The 18,954-nt window shown below is 39.2% G+C and overlaps 1 protein-coding gene across 1 annotated transcript; it reads left to right on the top strand.

Moving 5' to 3' along the window:
* The first annotated feature begins 5,703 nt into the window (after positions 1-5,703).
* Positions 5,704-17,926, top strand: ZNF518A (zinc finger protein 518A). Its single transcript, XM_075758204.1, has 3 exons — positions 5,704-5,831; positions 7,863-7,986; positions 10,458-17,926. Exon 3 carries the CDS (start codon positions 10,573-10,575, stop codon positions 15,226-15,228), a length of 4,656 nt encoding a protein of 1,551 aa, XP_075614319.1. The 5' UTR covers positions 5,704-5,831; positions 7,863-7,986; positions 10,458-10,572; the 3' UTR covers positions 15,229-17,926.
* The last annotated feature ends 1,028 nt before the right edge of the window (positions 17,927-18,954 follow it).

The following is an 18,954-nucleotide window of genomic DNA, read 5'->3' as shown; positions in this document are numbered from 1 at the left end:
CTAATGCAGAAACCTGGACAAGTCTGTTCTTACAGATGCAAATAATTAATTTTGTTTTTCTCCCGTGGTTTTATCTTCTGAATGCTCATTTTATATCTTGCTCATCTTTTGGCTGTACAGATACAGCATACTCTGGAAGAGTTCCTGTTTCTGATATTTTTTGTATGATGTGGGCTAAATCATTCCTTATTTATTGCAGATAAAATTCTGAATCACTTTGTGGCTTTTAGTAACAGTAAGTAAAACTTAATTTAATAGATTTGTCTATTTCAGCATTTAATATATTTATTAAATTATTACTGAACACATTTATTAATTACTTTAAAAAAAGTAATTAATTGATATTTCTTTCCTGGCTTGTCTGTAATGAGATTATAAACCATATTCTTATGTACTGCTTGGCAGCTACACCTACTATCACCAGAACAGCTAAAATGATTATCTGTTTTTCCAGAAGACAGCAAGTTATGAATATCATACAATCATAGAATGGTTTGGGTTGGAAGGGACCTCAAAGATCATCTAGTTCCAACCCCCCTGCCATGGGCAGGGACACCCACCGCTAAACCAGGTTGCCCAAAGCCCCATCCAACCTGGCCTTGAACACTTGCAGGGATGGGGCATCCACAGCTTCTCTGGGCAACCTGTTCCAGTGCCTCACCACCCTCATAGAGAAGAATTTCTTCCTAATATCAAATCTAAATCTATCCTCCCTCAGCTTAAGGCCATCACCCCTTGTCCTATCACTCCATGCCCTTGTAAACAGTCCCTCTCCAGCTTTCCTGCAGGCCCCTTCAGGTACTGGAAGGCTGCTATAAGGTCTCCCTGGAGCCTTCTCTTCTCCAGGCTGAACAACCCCAACTCTCTCAGCCTGTCTTTATAGGACAGGTGCTCCAGCCCTCTGATCATCTTTGTGGCCTCCTCTGGACTCGCTCCAACAGGTCCAGTATGTTCAAGAAAAGTATATAAAAAATATGTCTGTCTTTGTAGTACAACATTGCAGGTAGCAGAGGCTGGAAATCCATGGAGGAAGGAACCATGGACTAAACATACTTAGATGAAGGAAAATTATGATTAGGAATTGACAGCCATTGCTTAGCATTAGTATGCCAACTACTTAGAAGGACAGTCTTTGAACTAAAAGCAAAGACATGAGATGCCTCTGCTATTTCTTTTAAGAATATCTGGTTCATAGGAGTAAGAAAAGATCCATTCTGACACCAACAAAAAGCCTGAGTCAAGTAATCTTACTGCTAGATGGTTGTTTCAAATTCTTGTAATGACCCATAAATAGAAAGTGTAATCTGATAAACATATTGTAAATGGAGGGTTCAAAGAAAATACATCTATTCTATTGTGTTCCATACCAGTTCACTCCTTAAAGCTGCTAACTTTGCTTTCTTGTATTATTCTTTTTTTACTAATGTATTCTTACACAAAAGCTTTTTGGTGGGGTCTTTTGAGTTCATTCTTCAAATCTGTGTTTTCCATACTGATTTGCTTACAAAAAGCTACAACCTGTGTTTGTTGCTAAAATAAATAATACACTGGCTAGGCAGAGTTCATTTTTTTTTCATATAGTGTACTTGAAACACTGCTTGTATGAATGAGCTTCTTGATGACTGTAAGAGAAGTTTCATATATCTTCCTCTAAAATAAAATATCACTGAAAATAAGAAAATTGCCTTTTTATGAGAAATTGGTTTCTGATACACTAAATTATTGGCTTTGATGATCAAATATTTTGCAATGTACAGTTGCATATAGTTAACTAAGTCAATAAAATAAACATCTTAATTTTTTTTCTCTGTTTTTTTATGGTAAATAGCCTCATTTTGTTTCATTGGTTAAAACAGTAGGAAAGCATAATGGCAAGGCTTCCTTTTCATGATACATTATCTTATAAACACAGCAGTATTAATGCTGACACCTAATGGTATCAATATTAATATAAGAACACCACTGAATTCTCATTATGGGTTTACCTGCACATCTACAGTGACACTGTAATAGTGAAAGTAGTAAATAATTTAGCTTTCTTTGTGGGTTTCATGGTGCCAATCAGTCTTAGAGCTATCTAAACCATAATTATTAAAATCCCAGGAATAAAGTTCAAATGAAAACAACTATAGCATTGGTAATGTCTGTGGAAAGAGAAATTAATTTAAATTCACATTGGATTGAACAAAAAATGGCAGAAAACCAAGACTAAAAATTGTTATAGATCAAAAAACTTTTTGAGATTTGGCTGTTTTCCTACACATACCTACAAATGTGAAAATCTGAATGAAATAATGTTTTCACTTTTAGACGAGTATTTCCACTTTGTAATTCCAATATGGACCACACTAGCAGTAACACTTCATTACTGTTCTAAATCTAAAAGAAGGTCTTTCACATCTGTGATCGAATTTAATGATTTCAGGCAAATGCATGAGCAACTTCATATTAAAAAGAAGTGGTTTTCTTTAAAAAAAGAAGAGTTCCTCAGCTTCATGTGGTGATCTGTGCTTGGTATTTGCCTCAGTATAGAATTTTAAAAATTATCTTTTTTTTTTTCAGAGTATTTCTGAGGAAATCCTTAAGTTAGTCCCAATTATTTGGTGTGTATTCGTTTCTAAGTAATTTCTGATAGTCCAGCAATTAATGCAATAAATTGATACAATCCATCCTGCTATCCATAGAGAAGCTGGATATCTAACTGAAACCAGGGATGCAGTACTCCTGTTTTTTGTGAGACACCCATGTATTGAGGAAAGCATTGATTTTTCAGTTGTAAAACATCACATATACAGAACTAATAGCAACAACAATAAAAAATGCATTATGAAAGCCACATATTTGCGCTTAATTTATAACAGACTAACGCTAATGACATATGTAATGAGAAGTCCTGTCATTGCTATTTCAGATGCACAGAATAATGTGATGTAATGTGCACTGGGACAGTACAAATACCTTTCAGGTTTCCAAATTACTACACAGCATGTGGTTCAACTGCCAGCATTAGACTCAGAAAACGCATGTGCTCTCCACTTCTGCGCACTCACTTCCAAAACACTTTAGAAGACACTTGCATTTCCTTGATGGCTTTTGGTTCTGTTTCTACTCTGAGCGTGGTAGGATGGCAGCTGTTGCATTCATTGGTCTTCTCTTTAGTTGTGAGCGTGTGGACTGAAAAAGATCTTTAAGGCAGCCTCTCATATCATGGTTTATAAGGGGTTCCTACTACTCTCACTAAATGAGAAGGTCATAGACTATTACTTAGAAATTTTGGTGGATGCTGACTCTTATGACTAAAGAGCTTCTTCTATTAATTTTGGGAGAAGCTATTATACAATGTCAATTCTTTTGGTGGGTTTGCCCATTGTCATTTTTCACTGGATTGCCACCTTTCTTTTTTCCATATATTCCTATACAAATCTTAATCCCAGTATAATTTATTGTTAGAACTATGTGTTTTGATGTAATCTTTTTGGATTCCTTCTTTGCTGCAAAGAATCTCAATGTATATGATAAATTAGATGTTAGCATTTCTTCTCCTTCCTTCCTTCCTTTCTTTTTCTTCCTTCCTTCCTTCCTTCCTTCCTTCCTTCCTTCCTTCCTTCCTTCCTTCCTTCCTTCCTTCCTTCCTTCCTTCCCTTTCTTTCTTTCCTTTCTTTCCTTTCTTTTCCTTTCTTTCCTTTCTTTTTCTTTCTTTCTTTTCTTTCTTTCTTTCTTTTCTTTCTTTCTTTCTTTCTTTCTTTGTTTATTTCTTTCTTTCTTTCTTTCTTTCTTTCTTTCTTTCTTTCTTTCTTTCTTTCTTTCTTTCTTCCTTTCTTCCTTTCTTCCTTTCTTCCTTTCTTCCTTCTTCCTTTCTTCCTTTCTTTCCTTTCTTTCTCTTGTTGGTGTTATCTCACTGGTTTTCTTTTTCTCTCTTGTGCTTGACATCCATATGTGTTGTAAATTTAAATAATGAAGAAATACAGTACAGATAAAATATTTGTTTCTATGTTTATATGCTAATTTGTTGGGATGAGCAGTTGACAATATGATGTAGATTTTAATTTCAGATTAGGAATACTAGCATTCTAACACAAATTTGATACTGTAGCTGCTTGTTAGATGGATGATCTTCATGGATAATTCTTTTCTGTTATCTTTTTTGACTTTAGGGCTGCAGCCAGAACTACGCTGTTTCTTTTTTTTCTTCAGTTGTAGTTTTCAGATCCTCCATACCACTATGGGCACATATGTGCAATCTCCCTTTCTGACCATTTAGATAAATGTAATGAATTAGAGGCCAGAAGAAGAATGTGAAGATTTGCAAGCAAATCACCAGTGTATTTTTCTGCTTGCTTTTGGCACAGATTGTTTCATTTGGGTGTAGTAGAACCATCAATGATAGAATTCTATTGCTGAAGATACTCTTTAGGGCCAAAAAACCCCACCCCAAAATGGCTTCTAGTAATTTTCTTTTACAGTCCAAGACACAAGGGAAATAAGTGATGTCAGTTTGAATGAGGAATTAAAAATATGTTCATGTTAAATGGATCCTTACTATATGCACATACGCACTCAAGGACAGCAACATTCCTCCTTGTTCTCTAATTTAATCATGAATAAAAAGTGTATTCCTTAAACTTTGTTGCAACTAGTAAGATGTTACAAGATTTCTGGAGAAAAATTTAGCTGAATTGCTCAAATTGCTCATGAGTTGGTTTAAGCTTTTTCCTTTGGGAATCTAAACCTTTCTCCTCTTTGCTTTTGTTTTTTGAATGCTATTTCATAAGTGGAGAGAGGCTTTCCTTTTCAGTGATCTCTTCACTCTCAATTCACCTTTATAGTCTATTTCTGCCATGGTGGTTGCCACTTTTTTGGCCATGGTACATCTGAATTTCCTGTTTCACACTCGTTGGTGATCTTACTTTTGGTGATCTTCCCTGTGCATTAAAACTTAGCACAAATGTTTAGAGCATGCTACTACTAACGAGGGCGGCTTATGCCTCTCCTAAATATCAAAGATACTATGTCTCTAGAAGGCAAACATTGACTTTGTAGTGATTTTCAGCTTTGAATTTTGTCTCATTTTGAGCATATGAAAACGCATCAACTCATCTAATCCATGTATAATGTTCTGAATGCTTTCACTCCTGCCATCTTCCATAGACACCCCCTATATACTGCATCTACATAGCTCAGCAAATTTTTTTCTGGGGTGGACCACAGCCAGCCTGGCGAGGCCCTTTCTGGGGGCTTGACGATAAGGATCAGCTCTCCCAGCCGAGTGCCATTAACGGCCATTGTCGCGCACGCACCCTTGGGCTGAGGGAAGTGCAAAACCATTGACAGGTAACGATGGGCCGTGTGCCCAGGATGTATCGACGGCCGTGCCCTGTGCCAAGGCCCGGCGCGGCCATCCGGCAGTAGGCCTTCGGCCGGCACCAGGCCGCGGCAGCCCCGGGGAAGGGGTGCGGGAGGCCTCGGCCCTCCCGCCGGGCGGCCGGGCATTGTCCTTCCCTTCCGTCCCCAGCCCCCGCGGCCACGTCTGAGGGGCAGGAGGAGGAAGGCAGGGGGTGGGGTGGCTGTCGATGCCGCCGCCTCGCCCCCACCGAGGGCCGGCCCCGCTGGGCGGCCGCCCGTCCCGCCGGGGGGTGGTGGCGCCCCACCCCTCCCCCAGCGCGAGCACTCCCCCGCCCTGGGCCTCGTCGGCCGCCGTCCGTCTCTCTCCAGGTGAACGCGTATCCCTCCGCCGCGGCCGCCCCCACCGCCGGGCTCGCAGCCCCACAGTCCCCGGATGCAAACTGTTATGGCCGCCAGTGGCGACTCGCCGGGCTATGGAGAGGGGCGAGGTAACTCCGCCAGGGGCGCGGGGCGGAGAAGGGGGGTCCCCTCGCGGTGCAGGAGGGGGCGGCCCAGCGCGGGCCGCGGCGGCGAGGAGCGGGCAGGAGGTGCGAGTCGCGGCGGGACAGGAAGCCGCCCCGTGGTAGGGCTGAGCCGTTAAATAGTCCCGCGCCCCCCGCCCCTCTCCGGCCGCGGGAAGTTCGCGGGACGGCCGGGGCCGGCGGCGGGGCGGCCGGGTTCCGCGGGCAGTGCCCGGCCGTGCCGGGGAGCGGGCGAGTAATGCCTCATGGCCTGCGCCTGGTCTGCCTGTGACACCGTATCCCTCCGCCGGGCTACGCGGGGCCAAGCGAGGCGTCGCGGGCAGCGCGGCGCCCCCCGGGGCTGTGTGGGCGCCCCGCGGCGGGCGGCCCGGCGGGGCGTGGGCAGCGCTGCCCGCTGATGCCGCCCGAGGAGCCGAGTAGCTCCCAAGGAGGAGCTGGGGAGGGGAGGCGTCCCCACTCGCCCCCATCCTAATTTCGGGGAGCGCCCGGCGCTGCCGCCGCGGTCGGGTGGAGCCCGCGGCGTGGCCCTGAGGCGGTGGCAGCTCCGGGGGCTCCCTCGACCCCCGCCGGGCCGGCGTCAGGGCCGGCTTCGTGTTTTGTCCCTGCTTTTCCCTGCTTCCTCGTCCCGGGGACGGGGGCACAGCCCTGGCCCTGCTCCTTGGTAAGCCCCGGCAGCGCCCTGTGGGACGGCTGCTCGTTAGCGGCGGGGCCAGGAGCCCCGAGCGGGGAGGCGGGGAGCGTCCCCCCGACATCGCAAGTGCGGGATGAGAAAGTGGTTGGGTGCAGGTACGGTGGCGGTGGCCGCGTATCGCTGGAGCGTTGAGCGGCAGGTTTGCTGTGCGGTATGAGCGGCTGTGTTTGTCAGCTTTGAGAAGGATTTGGTCATTTAGTTTTATTTTACATTTTATTTTTGCAAAAGCAGCGTTTTGCTGTGTCAGATTATATCTGACTGCTAGAAGCTCTAGCTCTTTGAGTTCTTGAAGATCTAGTTCTGTAAGTTCCTGCGTGCCCTCAGATCTTTGTAGAGATGAAGGCACTACTATAGATTTGCAGACACATGTAGGATGGGACCAAGCATGGAAAATACTTTAGTATTGGGTTTGGGTTCTTTTTAAAGTAAAATTTAAATGAATGTAAGCAATTTTTACAGAAATCTTGATAATACTACCTGCCTGGAAATGTATTTTGAATTTCTATTTTTTTTGTTCTAAATGGAAAAACTGTTAAAGGTAACTAAGTTGTGTCTTACTCTTATCTGTCATTCATCACTACATTAAAGTATGTAGCTAAACCATTTTTTTTCTTACATGTGTACTCTTTTTAAACAAAATACTGACGTATTGGAGCATTCTTGGGAGAAGAAAAGTGAGGCTTAGAGCTTCAAGTGGTTACTTATGCTTGTGCTTAGTTGCCTTTTTTTTTTTTTTTAAAAATGAGAGTTAACTTTGGTACATGCTTGTGTATTTCCAGGGTTTGTATTCATTATATTTGCTTTATAGCTTACTTGTTTCAAATATTGTGAATGTAATAGTCCAACTCTCTTCCCCCCCGGGTTTTTGCAAAACTTTCTAGAAAATTTTGATTAGGTCTTTGCTGTAGAATTTATTGCAATTTTAACTTGAAGTTAAAAGAAACTTAGATTTTCTTAAGTTAAAATTTGATGGACTGAGGTACCAGTTACTGCTTTCTGTCTTAAGTTATCATATATTTATGCTTATCAGTTAGAATGCCTGAGAAGTAGTGACAAAGCTAAGGTTAAGATAGGCCTTGTTAGGAGGAGTTTGCTAGCGATTTTTAATCTCACTCATTAATTTAGAATTTGTATTATATTTGATGGTGTTCTTTGGGAGAGAATATAGTACATACATACAGGTTTTCTGTCTTCAATGTGTTAAAATGCGGATAATGTAAAATTGTGAAGGATTTGTGCTTTTTGGCTTATTCTTTCAGTTATGCTTGTATTTACCCCTTTTAAAATGTCTTTCCTTTTATTTCCAGAACTTTTTTCAGTTTTCCTCCTGATTGTGGCCTTTTCTGAGTCTTACATATTTACCTCTTCCATGTGTGTGGAAAAATGTTAAAAAGGGTGTTGAAGAATTGAAGTCAAGTTTTTTCTTAATGTGTAAGTGTGACTTCTTCTTTGATAATGTACATTTAAAGATCCCTGGGATTATTTTTTTTTACTAGTTGGTCGTTTCTAGTAAATATTTTTATTTGTCGTGCTGCAGGTGCTTGTCAATAGTTGTGTGCTACCCAATAATAACAAAGCTAAATTGTAATTTGTGTGGTTAATTAGTTAAAGGAGATCTCAACTCAGGTTTGAATATACCCAACTGAGATTCTTTGCAAAACATAAATGTTTTGTCCAGTTAGTGAAATGTTGCCCAACTAAGGACCACATTGGTCCTGTGTTAAAAGCCCGAGGTTTGTTCTCTACAGCATACTGCATCCACTTTTGATTTTTATAGTGTTAATTGCATACGCATTTCAGGTTTTGGTATTTGACAGGGTAACATTTTAATCTAAATGACAGGCAGCTACCATCAGGATGATGTATTGTATCACGCAACCTGTAATCTTCATGGTTGCATCTGTGTATTAAAAAAGTTCTTCAGCAAATAAGTCCAAGTCACTTTTAGTTACTTATTCTTTATGTGGGAGTTCATCTTGCTCCTGTTCAAATAAGGGATTTACCATTGACAAGAGAAAGCATTATAATACAGTAATCTCTTGGTGATAATGGAGTGTAAGGTAGATGAGTTCTTCTTTTCTGAAGACTCAAAGTAGAGTAATATATCATGTATTTATCTCCCGTGTGGAAGATAGGAAATGTGTCATTGAATTTAAAAAAAAAAAAAAATCCTGTACATAAAATGTTTTACTTTGGAAAGACTCCTAAGGAGGGAGTGTGTGTATGTGTCTATGGTTTGTGGGGTTTTTTTTGTTTTGTTTGTTTTTTGAATGTCAAATGTATAGTTGAAATCTTGCAGGTCTCATAGCTGAAGAATACAGTTAATTGAATTGATATTGGAGTCTGCATAAAATGTCAAAGTCTGTTTTGCTTATTATTTTCAAGAATTTTGCAGAAATGCTAATATCTTTTTCAAAGGAATGCAATAAAACATGCTTTTTTAAAAAAAAGGTGTTTTGCTTTTCTTGTTATGTGATACATGAACATGGCCTTGAAAACTTTTCAGTCTCCATTTTCTTTGTCGGGTATTTACCTGTTTAATGCTAGATACTTCCTTCTCATAGGAGTACGGGAAAATATTTGGAAGACCTTTGTGGTAATGCTTATGATGGGCTGGAGCTCTAGAAGCAGCTCTTGTACTTCATCACAATGAGGGAGAGGATGTGATCATTCTTTCGGTTTGTGAATAAGTAGGATGATCTAATGAGTTCCAAGTCTGTGTTGCTTCAGGGTGGGCAGGGGAATAGTGGAGAGAGAGCTGCTGATCAGATTTCAGCCAACACTTTGCTAACTTTTGCTAGGAAAGAAGAAAGTGATGCTATGACTTCTGCTATGGAAACAATTTTTAGTAAAAAAGTATTCTATACTAGTGAAGAAATGGTTCTTAGTCCTTTTCAGTTTCACTTTTCAAAATCCAAATGAGTTTCACTGCTATTCCATTTCTGCTGATTTTATGTTGACATGTGGGAGTGTTGTTCGAGCATAGACTTGAGCTGCTATAAATTGTCAGTGCAGCCTGTTATGGAAACACTGACATTAAGTCTGTAGCAAGACAATGATGCTGACCATGCCTATTTGAGCCTCTTAATCCATAGAGGAGTACTGTTGTCAGTCATGCTCTTGTTCTGAAAAGATTAACCTATACCCAGGAACATTGGTGAGAAACCAAAGTTAACTTTTTTTCTGCTGACTACTTCAGACTTGTGTGATACTAAGATGGGCATGCGAAAAATTCATTGTAGATGTGTGGTGCATTTTTTTGGTGTTGATAAAGGTAATGTCTCCATTGGTGAAGTAGATCTTTTGTGAGATTTTTTTTTTTCCTCTCTTCTTTTCAAGCACAATAGTTGGCTACTAATAGAGTAACAGAATTGAGTAATAAAAATATCAACTCCAGCTGAATTTGACTTGGTTTTGGTACTTCAGCTAGGTTCAGTTAGCAATCCATGTCACAGAGGAGGTGCTGTGTTTATAAGTGCTTGAAATCCTGAATGAGTAATAAATGCTAGCTTCACTTTAAAAAAGCAGCTTTTGGGATTTCTCATGCTTACAGACTGTCCTGGTGGGAGACAACCAAGATCTGATGTCATGGAATTTCAATATTTTCATCTTTCAGTAGATGTCCTTTAAAGCTTATTTTTCAAGATTTATGTATATTTTGTGGAAAAAAAACCCAACCCAAACAAAACCAACAAAACCAACAAAAACCACTGAACACAAACAAACAAAAAAAGGTTACAGTGTAATGTCTCAGCTTTTTGCCATAGCTTTTTTTGCTCAAATGCTGTTATAAAAATCAACAACTTCCAAGATTGGCATGTATTTATTAATGAATTGTGATGAATGCTCTAATTGTATTGGTTTTAAATGTAATATTTGCTTTGTTTGTTTTCTGATTTCAGGATAATAACATGGGGAAGTTCTAGAACCTTGAGAATAAGGCGCAGGAGTCTTGTTTGCTGCAGGAACTAAAACTAGTCTCAAGAATTCACTTAAAGCAAAAGAAAACCTAAAATCATGACATCTGAAAAGGAACAGTGTTTTCCTGACAAAAAGCAAATTAATTTGTTAAAACACAATGCTGCGAAGAATTTTTCCACAGATACTACTTTGGGAAAAGCACTGGTGAATGATCCTTTAAGTATGATGACTCAACCAGCAATTTTAGATGTCAGTTTCTCTTATGAACTTAAAAATGTGAAAATTGATTTACCCAAGGTGAACATTCCAAATGAAGTATTAATGAAACATGAAGTTGATAGATTTAGAAAACTCTTTCAGTGTAAACAGCAAACTGCAAGGAAGTCCTTAAGTCTAGAGAAGATAAATGGAAGCAATCCCACTTGTTCAGAGGGAAGCCACTTGCAAAATAAACCAGAAGTGCAATTTGAAGAAGGGTTGAAAACTACAGCAAAGATACTGAATTTCACTTGTACGAAGTGCAAGGATAACATCAGATACAGCCCAAATGATCTACAGAAACATTTTCAGCTGTTACACTATGGCGAGTTGCCTTTGTATCCCTGTGAGATGTGCAACTTCTCAGCTAATGACTTTCAGTCATTTAAACAGCATAGACGCACCCATCGTAGCACTTTAGTAAAATGTGAGCTCTGTAATGATGAACATATGTACACTTTGTTGGATTTGACAAAACACTTCACATCAAAGCATTGTGTAAATGGTCACTTTCAATGTGAAAAATGTGGATTTTCCACCCAGGATGTGGGCACATTTGTTCAGCACATTCACAGACATAATGAGATTCCATATAAATGTGGAAAATGCCATCATGTAAGCTTTACAAAGGAGGAGTTTCAGAAACATCTTCTTGTTCATGCCAGTATGTTTCCTTATGGTTGTCAATATTGCAGTTACAGCACACCACGGAAAGATTATCTTTTAAAACACATCATAGCTTTGCATAGAGACCACTTATATGCAAAAGAAAAACTGGAAAAGGATAAATGTGAAAAAAGAATAGTGAAGACTCCAGCAGGACTGAAGCTTGTGTTAAGACGATACAAAATGGGAGCATCAAAAAAAGCACTCTGGAGACGGAAAAAAATAAGCAGTGGAGGTGACAAAACTGGAGAAAAAAATGCACAAGTGCTAAGAAGTGTGAATAAAATTCAAACAAAAACTGAGGAGCTGAACCACTGTATGAGAGATATGGAAGCAAATGAAGAAAAAGATCAAATTACATATACAGAAAAGCATAATTTCACAGGTGGAATGCTCTCTGCTACTACTGCACAATATAATAAAGCAGATGATGGAGCAGGGTATGGCCTGGGATTACTGAAAAATGCTGTTCATGGGCCAACGGTATTGATGGTCAAAAACAATAAAATATCTGTTCCGGCAAATTACAGTGCTAAATTTATGGGATTTAAAATGGTAGATGGAAAACAACATATTGTTATAAAATTATTACCTACAAGTAAGCAAAACTTACATTTGTTGGGTCAGAAAGCTGATCCTGTTAAAGATGGTTCTGCAACTCCTTTGCTACAGACTGCTGATCCCTGTGGCTTGTCTTCAGGTGCTATGCCACATGTAACCGACCAGTCAACCTTAAAGAACAATTCTGTTCACTCATTAACTTCCCCTCCATTTTCTTGTTCTGCTCCTCATTCAGGAAGAACAAAAGTGGAAAAACAAAATAACTCCTTATTGTATGGTAGGAGTGTTTCTCAAACTGTAGCACCTTCTAATGTAGCTGTAGGAAAAAGTTTGAATTATTTGCCAATGAAGTTGGACTCAGCTGTACCTCCATGTGAGGAGGTGACAAAGGTTGGAACTCGAAGTAATATCTCATGGGGAAGCTGTAGTCCTCCAAGTCATCCTCAGGTATTACCACCCACTATTACAAATACGCTTCACTATGATCCTATGAAAATGCCCTTCTTTCCTGAACTGAAAATACAAAATGGTGGCGTGAATAATAGTAATGGAACTAATAATCTCTATTATTCAACTTCAGTGGATTCTTCTAATGAAGGGTTACTGTCTTTTCATAACTATTCCAAAATGAACACTTCAGATAATCCATACAGCATTTGGATGTCAACAGATGACAGATATAAAGAATTTTTATCTAGCAAAACAGTTTCTTTTCAAAACAGTAGAAGAACTGAATCTGCATCTTCATATTCAGAGCTGATGCAAGGCTTAAAACCAGAGAAAGTTGTATCAGCCCAATCAAATATTAATAAAACTTATGGACACACATACACTAAGAACAACTCTGTGTCTTCTAAAAGCCAATCTAAATGTGTTGTTGCCAGTGAGTGTTTTATGGAGGACCAGCATAATGGCCAGCAGTATTTGGATGCTAACATACATCAAGGCTTTGAGAATGTAGCTGAGAAATTGCAAGAAAATGGCTCTGAGTGTGGTAACTCGGTCTTGATGCCTAAAATCACATCTGTTTTCTCATTGCGAAGTGAACAGGCAGCTAATTATTTATCACCTGAAATAAACCAGTTCCTGCAAGATGTGTTAAAAGTGAAAGCAACTACACAGCAAGAATCCCACAGCAAGTCAAATAACTGCATAAAACTTCATTCTGACAAGCTACTTTCTGGTCATGAGGCAGGGAATAAAGCCTTTACACATTTAAAAAGCTCGGCAGCTGCATGTGGTTTTCAGAGGCCTCCTACTAATGGAGGCTTTCATTTATATAAGAGAGAGTTGAACACAAGATGTAGCACAAATGAAGGTACACATTGTGGGAGAGAAAGACAGACACCCAGAACGTCATTTGATTCACAGGGGATGGATAAATTATCCAGAACTCCAGGTGTTGGTACGTTGCTAAACACTCATACAGATGCAATCGTAACACAGCAGTTAGTGAAAGATAAAATACTGCCTACAACCCCGAATCCCAGTAGCTTTTCGCCAGCTCTTCAGGAACAGAAGAAACCCCATTTAGTTCACTCCCCTCCATCAGGATTTTTTGTTCCTTTGCACCTTGCTAACCAGCCCGGACTACAGGTGGTTTCAGGAAAATCTCTTCCGTCAACCAGTTCATCAGATGGGCATGTGATGACTAAAGGTGTACCTGCATCCTTTGTTTTAAATAAAGGACCTGGAATGATTTTGACTTTTAGTGGGGCAATTGGAACTGTTGCAAATGTCCCTAGTGATAGTTCTCAGGTTTTAGGGAGAGTTGCCTCCAGAGAATATGGTAAAATAACCATACCAGCTTCAGAAGTGGAGGGGAAAAATGACAGTTTCAGAAGTGTACGAAGTTCCTGTAATAGGAGAGCATGTAATACAGCAAATGACTCATTGAATAGCATGCCATTCAAAGGACCTCTAGTAATTGCAAACTCATCGGAGTCATCTGTGAAAGGAATTACTTCTGTAAAGGTGCTATCAGAGCATCAGGATGCTGTCTTTGGTTCTTTGGAGTCAGCAGACCAACAAGAAATTAAAAAGAAACAACATGTTTATGCACTTTTGCCTGATGGACAGCAGGCAGTTTTTCTGAAATGTATGACACCAAACAAGCCTGTAGTTCATAACCATAGTGTTTTTCAGGATAATACTCATTATCAAAATTGTCAACCAAAGAAAACTGGAGCCATGCAACAAAAGCTTTTGCTGAAAATTAAGACTTCTACTTCAGATACACTGGCTGATACCACTCAGTCGGTAAGCAACTCAGTGCCCTCACTACAGCTGAATAACTTGCAGTCCCTTACTCCTGCACTAGCACAGAAACAAACTAATCTTACTTCTAATGATGCCTTAATCTTACCAGGTAGGTTAATGCCAGCAAATGCCTCTTTGGCAAGCTCTAATCCAGCATGTTGTGTTCCTCCCGTAGAACCTGTTTATTCTAAGTCTGCAGGGACTCGGTTGCGAAAAGGTTCTATTGAGAGTATGCAAGTAATAACTGCTAACAGCAGGAATAACTTTGGTAGTCAGAAGTCCACGTGGAGTACCCGAAAGAGAAGCGCAAAAGTAAAACCTCGTTTGAAACAAACTGGGTCTAAAAGTTCAGAAACTGTGAGTGTGCAAAGAAACAAAAATTTCAAACGGAAAAGTAAGGATAATTGCGCAGAACCTCCAAGAAAGAAAGTAATGTTGCACAGAAAGTGTAAGGAAAAGAATCAAGCTGAAGTTGTTAGTGAATCAGGTGGCCCTTACAAGCCAAGGGCATCAAAAGAAACTGTGAGGACTTTGAAATTACTTCCTTTTAATTCTAAACAGCTTGTAAAATGCCCTCGGAGAAATCAACCAGTTGTTGTGCTTAACCATCCTGATGCAGATGTTCCAGAAGTTGTAAATGTAATGAAAACCATTGCTAAATTTAAGGGACATGTTCTTAAGGTTTCATTGTCAAAAAGAACTATTGAAGCACTTCTGCAGCCAGCCTTCTGCAATCCTTTGAACGTAACTACTGATGATCTTTCTCAAAAGAGGCACAGGACAATAAAACCTATTAGCCCTGTAAAAGAAAGATTTGTCTTAAAATTGACACTGAAAAAGACTAGCAAAAACAATTATCAGATTGTGAAAACTACCTCTGATAACACCTTGAAAGCTAAGTTTAGCTGCTGGTTTTGCGGTAGAATATTTGACAATCAGGATAATTGGGTAGGACATGGACAGAGGCATCTGATGGAGGCTACTCGAGATTGGAATTCATTAGTGTAATGATGACCAGTGAAGAAAATAAATATCATACATTACAGTTTTTTAAAAAGAGAATCAATTGAATTAGGATACACAAGTCATATTGTTTTGTATTTCAGTATTGTAACTGAAGTTTGAAAATGATGCAAAGTGGTTGTATTTTAAAAGGAAGAGGAGATTCTCTGTTGCCATTGAACTGAGATAGATCAAGGAGCTTTGTGGTTTAGATAACTTGTAACTAACTGCAAATACAATTCCATAAAAATATATATTATTTTTTGTTACTACTATCATGTCCTATATTTTTATTCTATAGAATGAGTCTTCAGGGCTTTTGTTCTGTACATATTTAAAAAAACCCTAAACATGTAAATATTTTTATACTTTTCAGTTATTTGGTATAATTCTTGCACAGAAATTGACCCCCCCCTCTATTTTTCAGTTCTGTGCATGCACTACTAAAATCAATTTTTAAAATTTTTTCAACTACACACAGCTCTTATCCTGGGATTTTTGTTATTTTCACTTGTTAGCTCTTGATTTTATTTTTTCAGGGATTGAACACTATTGTTAGCAAGTGCCTAAAAGATGTGAAGAAGTTTACATTATGTCAACTGTGTAACCATAGGTCCATACAGGGCCATTTCCCCAATAGTTTCATTTAAACAAAGCCATATGTGAATGCTTTAAGCTATATTGCTATGCACATGACACTTGTACTATTTCTGTGCAGTTTGTCTACTTTCTTAGTGAAGTATTTTTCATATAAATTAATAAAACATGTTACGATTGTGTTAATATGGTGAGCCTGAGGATGGAATCAGTTGAAAATATACAGTATATATATTCATAATGTATATGGTGTTTAAGAATGGTGAACATTCCTAATCTGTATTGACTCTGTTGCTATTAAATTTGCTATACCTTGTATTTACAGAATATGACTGTGAGCATTTATAGAAAATATTTCTATTTTGTTTTATGCTGTGTTTGCTACAAACCTTATAGGGAGTTCCTATAGGAAGGCCAGGATATGGTCAAGCGCAAAGCACCATTTCAGGCCTGTAACTGCGTTATAGTTTTATTCCAGGTGGATGTAATGACGAAATAATATTTTCTGTTATTGCTTCTACTATTGTTCAGATGAAGTGCCTTTTAGGGTACTGGGAGTTTGGCAAAACTGGCCTGTAGGGTAATATTCCTAGGAGCCTGCTTGCTTCCTGCTTACAGTTTAGGGATAACTATGAAGGGAGAATATGTTTCTCATTTCTTAATGTTTATGTGAGGGTATGTAAACAAAAGACCTTATCTTATCCATAGTGACTGAGAGTATGCAAATGAAGGTCCTTATTATCCACAGTAATTACTATGTTTAGAGGTTTTGTCCTCCAGATTCTTAATGAACCTGGAGGTTCGATCCAGTCTTCAGTGGGAGTGCCCTTACCATTTTATGGCACCTTTTGCCCAAGTACTGGAAGATTACATCTTAGGTGTGTAAGTCAGCTTCCCAAAGTATTGATGGAAAAACTGTGAAAATGAATACTGGACTTGGAGAGGACTGGGGCATTTAAATCTCTGAGGTTTTAGATTGTATGCAAGCCCAGCGTTAGTTCTCTGTCATTGTTTCTGTAAGGTGAAAGTGAAGATTGACTTGCTACCAATGAAACAGTTAGAAGTCTACAGATGTCACAGGGATGTCACAGGGATGTCACTGGTAACAGAATTTGACTTATGTTTAAAAAAATGTTATATTGAAAATGATTTTTAAAAAAATTTCTTCAGTAGTTAGACACATTTTTTTTCTTGGTGTGTCTGTTGTAAGAAAGGTGCACACTAGCCTTGTAGCTGGTGACTTATGTATGGGAGTCAACTGAAGTATCTGAGATGGTCAAGGCAGCATAGTTTGGGTGAATTAATATGCAGTTGGTGTGTGTTCTGTATCAAAATTTGATCATTTTGTGCTGCACAATGAGCTTGATCTCTGACATGAATTTGGCTAGGAGCGTTGAAGACGACTAGTGTAGTGGTGAGGAAGTGCATTAGAAAGGAACAGCATTAGGAAAGGACCAAAATGTGTTAAGGTTTTTTGACTGGAAGTATCTATTGGCTGCCTCAGCTTGCGCTCCTATAAACCCAGAAGCTGAATCCCTGAATTCTGGACATTGTTGCTGCCTTTGGCAGAAGTATCTGTGAAGTTTGTTGCTAAAACCCACTCAGTGCAACTTCACCGAGGATGACCAGTTTTTAACAGTTACTTAGCACTGAGGTGCACGTTTTGCTGTAGAGCTAGGCGGTTTTATCCGTATTGATGAATCAGGAAAGTGACAGCTGTCATTGGAATTTTTTCCTTCCAGCTTGTTTTTCTATGAATTGGGTAACTTTAAACAATGCTGTGAAAAAGGACATTGTAAAGCTAGGAAATGTTGAAATAAGGTTGCTTTATACAATCTTAATTCATTGTCACGTGCCACTGTCCATGGACATCCGTCTCATTCAGTGCAGAGAACTGTGGCTCCCTCTTGAGTAGTGATTTAATATTTTGTTTCCCCAGCCTCAATTGTGTCCTTGTATTATTAAGTGCATGTTGCTCAAGTACTGTTCTGAATATATAATTCTTTTTTTCTTATGAGCTTTTCCATAATGCTGTGTTTGAGGTCCTAAGAGTTTGGCACTTCAGCAGATCGCGTTTCAAGGAATCTCAAGTGAGACTTCCACGAAATTAAAATCCCAGTTAATGATCATCAGGAGAAAGTTTGGCTTTAAGCAATCTGACTGGCATAACAGTGAATGGTGCAGTAGAAGGTGCCAGTGACAATACAGAGTTCTTCAATGAAATGTTCAACTGCTTTAACAATATGAGGCTACCTGTTTACTGTCTGACTCCTGCAATGTTTGTGCATTTCTCAGCAACTTCAGTAATGGGAAAGGTTTCTTACAAATATCCTACAAATAACAGTCTTTCATTACATGGCTACAATTTATCCCTGAAGTGTTGCGTGAACCAAGTGAAATACATAAATCCCTATGGAAAAATAGTCAATGATCATATATTTAATACTTGTATTGTAAGGGATATATCTGATGTGACAAATTAAGGTTGCAAATGTGACCTGATTTGAAGAGTGTCTTGATTTTGAGTGCTTGACTGACTTTGTAACCAGAACATTTTAAGATAGCTTGTAACATTGCGTATATAGCAAGATAAGAAAACCTTAACTTGGTTATAGTGTTCTGGGACATACAGAAATAGGTGCAAGTGCAGGGTCAACAAATGTTTTTCCTCTGAGAAAATGCTTTGTAAATATACACTTGGCCTAAGCCTTATTTGTACAGTGTTCATGTGTTTGTGTAAAGTGGCCTTAAGGAGGCCTGAAATCCTGTTGTGTATTCTTTGCAAGAGGTGTATTCATCAGTAAGTCATAGTTTCTCTTCCTCAGTAATTCCAATGTTTTAACAAAAAACTTGTGTTCAGTATTTGTTCCAGGGCTGTTGTCATGCAAGACTTTTTTTTTTTTTTAACAACACTTGCTAAGAATCTCTGCCTGCTGGTGGTGGTTTAGATTGAAGGAGGAATGTAGTTTTGTAACTTGCATGCTTGAACGCTTGGATTTTTGAGTATGCAAGTTTTTACTCCTTTCATGGAACAACACTGTCAGGAACAATTTGCAGTACTCCTTGTACTCTCCTTTCTGTATCAGGTAGGCAGACACACTTCTGCTCCTTTGTACATTAGTAAATATGATGCTT

The sequence above is a fragment of the Balearica regulorum genome, chromosome 7 (genome assembly GCF_011004875.1).
Source record: "Balearica regulorum gibbericeps isolate bBalReg1 chromosome 7, bBalReg1.pri, whole genome shotgun sequence".
Lineage (NCBI taxonomy): Eukaryota > Metazoa > Chordata > Aves > Gruiformes > Gruidae > Balearica > Balearica regulorum.
The sequence above is the reverse complement of the archived record's forward strand: the minus strand, read 5'-3'. Positions and strand labels throughout refer to the sequence as shown.